This window comes from Melospiza georgiana, chromosome 2, assembly GCF_028018845.1.
Source record: "Melospiza georgiana isolate bMelGeo1 chromosome 2, bMelGeo1.pri, whole genome shotgun sequence".
Taxonomy (NCBI): Eukaryota; Metazoa; Chordata; class Aves; order Passeriformes; family Passerellidae; genus Melospiza; species Melospiza georgiana.
The window spans coordinates 77,433,187-77,445,331 of record NC_080431.1 but is presented as its reverse complement, the minus strand read 5'-3'; the positions used below and the strand labels follow the sequence as shown (position 1 = coordinate 77,445,331).

Here is a 12,145-nt window from a genome sequence, read left to right as displayed (position 1 = left end):
CCAGAAGGCTTTAATGTCCATTCCCTCCAGCTGGTGGTAGGACATGATTATAGAAATTAGGTCTGTACGTGAGAAACCTGAAATTCAGCCAGGTTGTTGTGGTAGCACCGTGAATTCATAAACAGAAAAAGGGTGGGGGGAAAGGTATAATTTCATCCATGTATTTGTAAATCAACAGGAAACCTGAAGGTTTCATTTTAAAAATCAGTGACATAACAGTTTGGGGATGTGCAAGCACATAGCTGTGCAGCTGAATCAGCCTCAGATAGATTCCTGAGAGCTGGAAAGAGCACAACATCACTACTTCAGAAAGCATGACAGCAACACTGATTCAAAGAACCTATTAGGTAGACAGATCCATAATGACAGAGTTGGATTTCTTCTCTTTCCCAAAAAGACAGACACCAACCACATAGTGAGTTTTCAGAGATACTGCATTCAAGTATGTCTGTGCCCCAAGCAACCAACCTGCTTTAATTTATACACTGAGCTGTAATAACAAGTCTAATTTCCTCTGGCATTATGATTCTTCAGCCTTTTTACCTTATTATTTGCAACAATACAGCATTAAGTTGGAAGACTTCAATATTCGATGATTGCATTGTGAAGTCCATTATAACTCAGTTTTATGGCATACATTATAAAGCATTAGGTTCATTTGGTATGAGGATGATCAAATTGTAAAACAGTTATTAAACAGATGTTTCAGACACTGAAAAGTGCTATGACATCAACTGTATGCTCTCCTGTTGCTCTCAGAACATTGTGTTTTTATGCAACACTGGTGATTTCAAGAAAGCAAGACAGACTGGCAAAAGCTAGCATTCCATGTAATGTTTGCCAGCAGAGTATTTACTAAAATAAGGTCCAAAAATACTATTCACTAATAAAGAGTACTCCCACCATAAAGCAAAGCAACAGAGTTCCTGTGTGTCCCATATTTCTGCACAGATGGAGGCTGTGTATTTGCTGGAGTTCACTCATAAAAATAGCTGATAGTTTCATTCCCACAGCTATAAATTCAGCACAATTGGCAATGGATAATTTCACCACAGTATGATCTAGATACACACTGAGCAGAAGTAGTAACATCAGGAACAGTTGGTACTTGATCTGTCACTATCATTGTTGCTGTTGCAATAACAAACAGATTTGAAGAAAGCTGAAAGCAGACACAGACTGTGCTCCCATCTTCCCAGCACTGACTCACTACATCTCATATAATATTACAGTCTCTGCCACAAATACAAGCCTGCACAATTACTTTCTTTAAAAGGGCCTCACCTTCTGGTGAAATTTGCCTTTTAAGATAAAATTAATGCAAAGTTTTGTTTAATAATGCATACAGACATTATTAAATTCTGCAAAATACTCACTATATGTCCTAAAAAGTATAAATTATGCAGGATGTGTTTCATGTCCCTCATTTCTAGGTCTGAAAACTGCCAATAGAATGTTCCAACTGTTAAGGCTGTTGTTCCTAAATGCAGTAAACATGTTTGCATTTAGCCTTTGCCTTTTTAGGCAGGGGTGGATAGCTGGTCAGCATGCCAAGATTGTGGGCTGCATGGGCAATTCCCTGAAGAGTTGAAGTTGATGATCCTTGTGGGCCCCTTCCAAGTCAGAATATGCTGTGACTGTGAAACTCCACTGACCCACTGCCCTACAGCAGTTGCTGCATAATCTTGTACATTAGGCAGAGTTTAACAGGATCTAAAGTAACAACTCTCAAATCCCACAATAATCTGGATGACTTCTGGAGCAAAGTCAAGACTTAAACTTGCTTACAGCAGGAATTCCATAGATGACTGACAGTCAGCTGAACCAGTGCTGGAAACCCTTAAACTATTGGTACAAGAAAGTCAAATCTGTGTTCAGGCACTTTAATCAAATTTTAGTACAAATGTATTTGCTTACCTTCTCCAGTTATTTCCCCCCTTCTTACAAGCTGTCCCAGCACTGAGCCAGCAATAATCAGTGGGAAGTCAAAATTGGTGTTACCAATTCCCAGTCTCATCACTGCATTTCTCCCTAGCCCCAGTTATCTTGATGCTTGCTCAATTATTACCACCCCCAGCAGAGCACTGCCGTGAGTGCATCCAAACAACAGTACCTGCGTTCTGCACGCTCCTTCTTTTTTAAGACCACATCCAGATCTTGTAATTGCTCCTCTAATTTCTCACAGAGTAATTTCTAAAGGAAGGAAACACAGTATTAGTTTATTTCACAACCAATTTTCACACTGAAGTAACATTCAGACTCTTCATTCACTCAGACTGTATCTGGAAGAAGCCTTGCTACTGGAGGCTCCTCTTCAATGAACAAGACTTTACAATAAAGCCTTTCTTTTTGAAACATGAGCTCCACCATCAAGTCAAGGTTGGATGAGACTTTGAGCAACTGGTCTAGTGGAAGGTGTCCCTGCTCATGGTAAAGGAGGTTGAAACTAGATGAGTTCAGTGGGCACTGCAGCAAAAAGCAGAAATACACTTTAGGATAATTTCCTTATCAAATACTCAAGGAGCTGTAAGCAAAAATGACTTTTAATGGACAAACTGTGCCTTAGTCCATGTTAATGCCCTCATTATACTATTTCCAAGGGTGCTCCTCACCCTTTTACAAACTGTCATTTTTCATACTGAAGAATACTTTAATAGCAACAAAACAAGGAAAAGCTATAACTAAAAGTGTAAAGAAAACATTCTTACATATTCAAAATGATCACTGCTTAAAAACACTCCTCAGAAGACAGCTAAACCCAGCACCAAACAGAGTCATCTCACATCATGCTCAATGTCTCTAGCTTACTGTCAGGCAACAGCCCTTTTGGCACAGAGTTTCTCTAAAACCAAGGAAGGGGGTTGGGATCTGGCAGATTATTCTGAAAATGTGTACAAATGGTTTCCTATTAATTTAACAAGAGCAGCATCACACACTTTCTGCTTATCCTCCCAAGTACCAACCTTGCTTCTAACCTTGGAATAAGAGTTGATACTTGTCTATTACTTGACTAGAACAACCCTGGCTTTCCTATCAGAGACAAAGTATACCCTGAGATTCATCAGTAACAGCAGTTTTCTCTAACCAGCTTCTGAGCAAATGTCTCTGAAGAAGGAATAACACCTCAGAAACAGCTGCTTGCTCTGGCTACTGATCCATCCCTTGTTGCCTACTGCTCTTGCCTCCCGGACAATAACTTAAATGCTTCTTTTGGGAAAATTTAAGACATTGTATCTTTAATACTGTACTAGTCTTGTGATTTAATCAAAGATGGGAGATAATCAGTGTGACTGGAGACTCCCATCTAAAAATCAGCAACACACAGTCACTCATCACTAGCAGAACTAAGAAAGAGAAGACCATGTCACAAATTCAGTTTCACTAATGGACGGGAGGGAAGATCAGCAGTGCTAGCATTCATCCCAGTCTATTTGTTAACAGGCAAAAAAGATTATAGAAAGGACTTGTTAAAGTCCCAGCCAATCTCCCCAACCACAAGGGAACTGCAAGGAAGACTGAAGTCACACAGGAACCGTACATGCTGGCAAGGTGGGCAGAACCACTCTCCATCAGGGATGATCATCAGCGGAGGGCGAAGGCAGGCTGTGTGGTAGCCGCTGTCACAAGAGTCACACAACAAAATCTGTGCAAACAAAACATGTCATGAGTATCTTTTGGCACTCACATGTAACAAGCTCCACAAATATTTCCCCAGTCAACACAGAAGTGTTTGGACTGTGCCAAAACAAAAAAAAAAAGCCCTGTATCACTTATCCTGTACCACACTTCCAGGGCCAGGACGTTTTTCATGGAGAAGTTTATTTATCACGGTTTTCCACGCTAACACCACATTTCCTCTTACTGTATTTTCTCAGTCTTTAGTACTACTGGACTGTGTAGACTACGTGCCCTTAGTGTAGAAGCTGGTAACGCTTTCCAGATCCTAGAATAAGTGGAAAACTCCATCTGAACAAGACATGTTTTCCCTGTGCTCTCTTATGCAGGAAACCTGGCCTTTTTTTCTCAGTCAGGATAACTTTATGACCTGGTCAGCAGGGACGAAGTCTTGCAGGCTCACAAGGCATCCACAACTAGGCAACTACTAAAAGTTCATACTTAGCTGGGTAAAATTTGAGATATCCTTTTGCATAAAACTTGAGAACAAAGCTGGCACAAGCTGTGTGTATATCTACTGAAATACTTATCTCTAACATCCTAAAGGACAAACTTTCTCTCAGCTATGTCAGGAGATCTGTCAAACACCCAAGAGTGGGCTTCTTTTCTGGATTCAGGACTGCACATGATGATTTCCTAGATAAACAGAGGAATTCATGACAGCATCTACCCCAAATAAGTAAGAACCACGAGAGATAGCAAAATCTTGTGATCTGTCTGGGATTTCACTGTACTCAGTCCTCAGGGTGAGATGCAGCTACATCCAATGAAGATGATTATGCAGCTGTGTGGCTATGCCACTGATGCCTTGTAAAGGACACATCACACTGATGGGGTTCTTTTTAATGTTGCCTCCTCTGTATTCATCGCAACTGCAGGCATAACCTCAAAGGGTCACCCAGAGTGACTGCCAATGGGCTAAGGTGTGTTACACCCTGTAAAAGATGCTATTTTTGTTTTGGCAAACAGAAAAAATAACTTCCCTCCTTATTCAAGGCAACTCATGTACTCCTGAGTTTACCAGCTAGAAACTAGAAGACACACTCCCACATATGGCCACCCTGAAGGCTGACTTGCCTTCAGACACCATCAAAGCCAATCCACCAAATCTGACACAACAACCCACAGAAGCTTTCCCCAAATCCTACCAGTTCGGGATGATTGGGAAGGCCACACTTCTTGCAGGGTTCATCGTCATCAGCAGGTGGAGCTTCTTCTTCCTCCTCTTCCTCCTCTTCTTCCTCCTCCTCAGAGTTTTTTTCACTCTCAGAGTCCTCAGTCTCTTCATTACTTGAGTATTTCCACCTGCCACGTGTCCGCGTACCCGTCCACCGAACTTTGCTTCTCTATGAGACACCATTTCAAAGAAAAAACACAAAAAGAGGCCCACAGAGTTTCTTCCTAGATCTTAAAAAAATATTTGCCTCCAGATTAAAACAATTCATTTCAGCCAGAATAGCTGCAGTAAATTTACAGCAGAGCATTTCAACGAATATGTTGTCTTCCCAAGATCCTTAAAATGCAACCATATAAAGAGGAAAAAATTGCATCTATGCACAGAAAGAAATTTTCAAGTAAGATTTAAAAGTAGGAAGACAAATTTTCCCATTCAGACCATTTTCTTCTACTTTGACAATGCCAAATTCATAGTGAACATGGTAAACTCCACACTTAAACTCGCTGACTTTTTCATAACTTGCTTCAACCCAAAGAGAATCTTTTTTTTTTCCTCCCACCTGCCTCCCAAAGACTTTATGCATTTTATTTTACCTTGGAAAATGTGTTTGTTTCTGAAATAAGATCACTACACCTTTTAAGTGCATAACTTCTATCTAGGTCTCCTTTCACATTTATACTTTTTCATTCTTTTCCTTAACTGAAAACATGATTCAGTTGGTGATTCTTTTTTTGCTAATCAAAGGGGCATCTACCCCCTTCCATCATATACCACATTATGAATTAAAATATTTTGAATATATATATTATCACATTTTGAATAAAAAACAGGTTTCAATTAAAATTCAGAAGACTATTCTGAATTACTTAAACTACTTTGTGCAACTAAGATATTTTAGATTTAAATCAACATGTCAAACAGAAGAAACTTTTCTTCCCATTGACTGACTTGTTTCTCACACCCATCATTCTCTCACAACTCATCACCCCCTTCCCACAGACACTGAAAATGGAAAATAATTTTTCCAGCTTTTTAATTAAATATATTTTTTGGATTTTGACTAAATTATTCACAGACCTGAATAAACTAAAATGCCCAAAATAGTCTATTTCTCCTGCAGGATGGACTTGTACCAAAGCAGCAACTGTCATATTGGTAAAATTTTGTTTAAGTTTCTTAGCATCAGTTTCTACCTGTTTAGAGATTTTATTGTTACTTAAGCTTTACTAGCAAAGGTACTTGAAATTCATTACAGAGTCTCAGTTTGGCTATGGATTAATCATACAGCATCATAACTTCAAATCAGTTTTTATAAGACCCATCTTTACAAAGAAAAGGAACCCCAAGACAAAAAGTAAGCAATTAAAGATCCTGATGTTCTTCATCCTGTTTAAATGACAGACGCTTAACAGCCTCAAACTTCTTCCTCTATCATAACTATTTTAGAAAATTAAACATCTTTAGATCTCTTGCTCTTTCACAAATAGAAATCAAGTTAAAACAGTTAAAATACCTGTAGCAACAGTACCTCAAAATACTAATAACTTTCAGGACTTACAATCCCTCTTACTTTCACATGTTTTCTTTTTTATTTAAAATCTTCAAATGAAAAATTTGGTTTTCATTTCCCTGTGCATGGGACAGCATTTTTCAGTATAGATGTTACCATTCACTGAAAAATCAAGTGTTTGTTCATTTTATTAAGGTTATTCAACACATCAGTATGTAAAAAACTTTCTTCAACATTCTAAGTAATAGAATACTTTGGGAAAACTACATCAGTCAAAAATATGTTTCCATGGAAAATTAATAGGATTTTACAAGTTGATTTTAAAAAGTGCACTTAAAAAATATAAACTCGTAACGCATCTTTTGTTTTGTGCTGCACATCCAGAGAAAACAGAAGATAAATTAATAAAGGGTTATTTATAAATACACAGTCTCAGAAGCACACCATACAAATGGATCTGTGATATATTTACATCATGTACTTTTAAAGATCTCCTCTGCAGAAACAGAAGTTAATATGAAACAAAATCCTGTACTCACATTAAAATGTGTAGCACATATATGAGAAAAGCTAAATTATATCATGAATTCACCACAACAATATCTTTAGCTTCACTTAGAAACAGAAGTCATAATATTTTTATTCTTCCCCATCTGTTGGCTCCTTTTTAGCTTACGATCATTCTGACCAACCAGACACCAACAAGAATCCATCTAGTAAATCCAGAGGGTTACAAGTATCTATTCAGCCACACAGCCAGACAGACTCACACCTGATCATGCCATTTTTTAGAAGCATTCACTCAGGTTGATTTGGTCTACTTAGGTTGGTTTAAGTGACAGATTTATTAACTGTCAAAGTTTATAAAAAATAAATAGATATTAGCACTCTCTTAGGGGGTGTTTTTAAATTGGTTGAGCTCATTAACTGATTGCAAAGCTAGTTTCTTGCAAAAGCTGACCAAAGGAACATAATCCTCAGTATTCCTATGGAAGAGTATATTCTCCTTATAGATAAGACTGGGGGTTTTCTTTACTCACAAGTAATAAAACTGTATTTACCTTGTTAACTTTAGAATTTGTCTCCTTCTCTTGTTTTTTTGCATCTTCCTTTCGTTCTGGTTTTTGTGCTGCTGCAGGTTTCTCCTCTTCCTCTTCAGCTCGCTTCTTCTCAGGCTTCTGATCCCGAGTCTCCACAACTTTCGGAGTAGGCTTGGATATTCTCGGTGAGCGCCTTAACGTGCGGCCAATGCTGACCTCTTCTGGCGGTGTTTCTGTCTTTCTCTTCCGACTAGAGATCCTGATTGTTAATTTAATTCCTTCTTTTTGTCTTTCAGAAGTTATTTCTTTATTTTCTGTTGCACAGGTTTCTTCTTCAGAAACTAGCTTATATTTAAATTTGCTTTTAGGTACTGGAGACTCCTTTTTACTCTCTGAGGAGTCCTCTGGATTAGATGCATGGGCATCATCTAATCTATCCGGCTCTGTTTTAGCAGCTTCTGGCTCTTCCTCTTGTTTTTCTGGGCTGGATTTTTCTTCTACTTTGCTCTCCTCAGGTAGAGCCATTTTACTATCAGAGTCCTCCTTTTCTGGAACAGGTTTCTCTACTGTAACAGGTGAAGTGGATGCAGGAGGTATCTCAGCAGCTTTTGGAGAGTCGTTTTTCTCCTCAGGCTCATCTTTACTTTTCAAAGTCTCTTCATCAGCCAGTGCAAGCTTAGGCAGTTCTGCAGGAGCAGATGCATTTGGGGACATCTCTAGCTTCTCTGAACATTCTTTGGGTGGTGGCATGCTGTCATTTCTGAGATCAGTGGCTTGTTTCTCTTCAGTTGTTTTGGCACAGTCTTCAGAGTTTGAAGCCTCTTCTGCTACCGTCTCAGCAGTTGTGCTGTCAAGGGACTCTTTTTCCACAGGACTAGATTCCTCCTTTGAAGGCACTTTCTGATTAGAAACCTCAGAGACCACAGCCCCGATCTCTTTCAGCACAGTTACTGCGTTTTTCTCAATCTCACAGGTTTTTATAACAGAATTTAGGGAGTCTGATACTTTTTCCCCACTTTTTCCATTTTTCTCCTTTAATGAAGTGCTGTCTTCCATAGCACTAGCAGAGTGCTCTGACTTACTATTTTGTATGACACTTGGGGTTATTTTTTCACAGCTAACCTCTCCATTTACTAGCACTTTCCCATCAGGACATAGAGCAGTAATGGTAGGGACTCTCTTAAAAGCTTCTTCTTCTGGTTTCCCTTCTTCCTTCAAGACATCCTTTGTTGGAGTCACACATTTACACAGGGGCCCTTTTATTGGACTGTCATAGTCATCTGTCAGTTTGATCTCTCGCTTCTTAAGTGGTATTTTTGCCTGTTGGTCATTTTTGAGTTTTTCACTTTCTTCCACAGATTTCTCCACAATTTCTTGTGGAGTTTTGACATTAACACAAAATTCTAACCTCTCTGGCTCATGAACTGCTATTTTGTCCATACAGCTTTTCACTTCTTTTAGGTCTTTGGGTTCTGTTTTGTTTTCCTTCACCTCTACTTTAACAGGCTTGACATTTTCCTTAAAGGAGTCACTTTCTTCCTTGACAGTTTGCTTTTCTTCATTGTGTTCTGAAGGCTTTTCTAATTTCACTATTACTGGCAGTTTTATAATTTCTTTTTCTTCCACTTTCTCAATTTTAAGTGCATTTTCATCTTCTTTGACCACAGGAGGAGGCAGGCTTTCCGATTCCACTGACTGTTCCTCTACCTCCTCTTTTTCTTCTTTGATTTTCAATTGATTTTCTGTTGACAGAGAAAAACAGCTAAGAAACAACCAAAGGACCTATAGGATTACAGAGAACTTCATCAAAACAGAGGCAGACGTAAAAAACCCAACAGCCCAAGTTGCACAAAGGACTCTTCTCTTACTGAATTAGTAGAAATCTAGCTTGTCTAACACTGTCATTAAACAAGTGGGCTGACAATTTTTAGCTATAGAACAACTCTTCAGTCTAGCTGTATATCAAGATAAACCTAAATTTTAGAAGCCAGCAGCAGAACTCTGGATTTATCCTTCCTTCAACACACATCTCAGTCCCTTCATCAGTATTACCAAAATACTTCCAGAGGATACATAACATCTAGGCGGAGGCATGAAATCTCACTTGAGTCTCTGGGCTATTTCAGAAAACAGAACATGGTGTAAGATTCCATGGCCTTCAAGAAAAATTCCTCAGAGAAACGAGTCCCTTGTTTATACATGTTTTTATTTCAAGATACACTTAACTATTGTATTTCAACAGTTCAGAGAAAAGACATTCGGTATTAAGGCTTACGGCAAAATTCACCCAGGTTCTCCAGGCAATGACTACATCTCCTACATGCAGACAATATTCTACACTCACTTCATCTGCAGTTTTTAAAACAAGCAATGAATAGTAGCATATCCCAGCAAACCTGCAGAGCTTAAAGAATCAGGTTATTCAACTTTGCTAACTCAGATTTAGATCATTAGGGCCTGAAGTACAGTTCTAGCATTTAGAATAAACTATACAGCTATTTTGTCACTATGCACTTCAGCTTGTTATTTATTTTTACCACAGCCTCTTGATACTTCAGGGTTTTGTATTTTAACAATATCATTTTGTGTCAGCCAGATACAGTACTAATTAGAAGAAGCAAATACAATAGCACTGTATATACCAGAACAGCAGCTCCTCACCCGGAAGACGCTTTTGCAGGCATGCCACAACTGCAAACAAAAAGATTTTTTTTTTCCCCCTCTAGCTCACCCCTCTCCAACTGAGCTAGTGCAGGTTTTTTTGCATGATGAGAGCTTCTGAATGTGGTTAAAAATGTACAAGGGAAAGGACATGACAGCTAATGATTACATAGAAGAAATTAAGCATTTTAGAAAAGAACAGTGAGGAGGAATTCACAGATCTTCTATTTTCAAATACAAGACATGTATCCAGGTAAGCCTCAGTATCAGTAAAGATGCATCTCTAAGGCTCCAGAAGTGGCAAGGTGCTCTAGAGGCGCGCATTTTGAAGGCTCAAGACCAGGTTTTCCCCCTTCAGAGAAGTGATGCCCATTCAGAGCCCCTGTAATTGCCTCTGCAAAGATATTTGTCTGTAGCAGTGAGAATGAGGTATTTTCTCTGTGTCCAAGTTCTTCCACTTTTCCTCTATTTCTGTCGGTCTAAACTTTGCTCAGCCATTTCTTCCCATCACCTACAGCTTTCTCCCAAACTTCATTAAGGATCACCAGAATCCCAAAACCTCTCCATACCAAAAATCAACAGATGTTCTATAGTTTAACTCCCTGAACTAATCACAAAACCTTTCACATATACACAAAGTGACTCAGTCAACGCACAAGCTCTCCTAACGCTACCAGAGTCAGTCAGGCCAGTAAACACGTAAGCATTGGGTTAGGTTACCATGTATTTGCATGTACTAATTCAAAGATTTGTGGAAAATGGCCAAAGCCAACAAGTGTCAGGTCTTCCTGCATATTTTCCCTACCTCTTAGTAGGGCCTTCAGTGCAATCCCTGGACTACAAGGAGGAGATACTACAGTTTCTCAACTGAAAGGCTCTAAGGAATGTTCTGTGAACACACTGACATCACTCAAATCACTGTGAATGTAAATAATTTCATTATTCATTACATACATGGGACATGTACCTGTAGGAATGAGGCCATGAAGATGCTCAGAGGGTTGCAGCACCTCTGCTGTGGACAGGCTGAGAGACAGCCTGGAGAAAGAACTGGAAAGACCTTATAGCATCTTCCAGTACATCAAGGGGTCTTACAAGACTTTTGACAAGGGCATGGAGTGACAGGACAAGGGGGAAGGACTTTAAACTAAGAGAAGAGAGATTTAGATTAGATATTTGGAAAAAATTCTTCACTGTGAGGCTGGTGAGGCACAGTTTGTCCAGCAAAGTTGTGGCTGCTCCATCCCTGGAAGTGTTCAAGGTCAGGCTGAATGGGGCTCTGCACAAATCGATCCAGTAGAATATGTCTCCGCTTATAACAGGGAGGTTGGACTAAATGGCCTTTAAAGATGCCTTTCAACCCAAACTATTCTATGATTCTGCAACTAGTGCCTAAAGGTGATTTTTACACCAGTACACAGCCTAATGCAAGTACTGAGCCAGGTGAGTGTGCCACAGGATTTGGGGAATTATCTACAGTAAAGACATTTAAAATGGCTGCTCCTGAATTCAACGTAAAGCAAAATTGTATCTGAAGAAGAGGTCTTAATCAGATGATTTAAGTTGGCTTGACTGAGACAAAAGCACAGTCAGTACATGGAATTAATTCTGCAGCGTTGGTAACTACGCAGGTTGCATTGGCACCTATATGCAGAGTTAGATACTGGAAATGCCTCAGACTGAAAGATAATTCTGGTGGGTTTTATCACAATTTACCGTCATTTCTACAATCATCTCTTATCATCTCCAGTACCTCCACAACAACTCCAATGTCACCTAAATATTTATTTCTTCTGTTCTACACTGCTTGTTGCAAAGAAAAGTAGAATAGTAATTCCTTCTCTCTGATACTCAAAACCAAGACAAGCCTTGGCTAATTCCACATATCCAGTTAACTTCAACACATTTGTAGAAACACTGACTAACACACTAGAATACTTAAAATAGGCTTCTGATTGTAAAAAATATTTTCCTGCATTTTAACTAAATAATTAGACCAGGTATTAAAACTGGGGTAAAATTACTTGGGATAACAGGCTTCTAGTTTTTCATGACCTTAAAGAAGACCAGATTCTTAAAAAG

The 12,145-nt window shown here is 39.0% G+C and overlaps 1 protein-coding gene across 1 annotated transcript in view; it reads right to left on the bottom strand.

Annotated features, from left to right (window-relative positions):
* The window catches only part of RSF1 (remodeling and spacing factor 1), a 60,683-nt gene that overhangs the window by 14,928 nt on the left and 33,610 nt on the right, over positions 1-12,145 (bottom strand). The window contains exons 6-9 of the mRNA XM_058018938.1: positions 7,424-9,144; positions 4,824-5,021; positions 3,539-3,643; positions 2,114-2,193 (exon numbers count right to left, since the gene is read on the bottom strand). Of these exons, the coding sequence (XP_057874921.1) occupies positions 2,114-2,193; positions 3,539-3,643; positions 4,824-5,021; positions 7,424-9,144 (2,104 nt within the window). The remainder of the gene's footprint in view (positions 1-2,113; positions 2,194-3,538; positions 3,644-4,823; positions 5,022-7,423; positions 9,145-12,145) is intronic.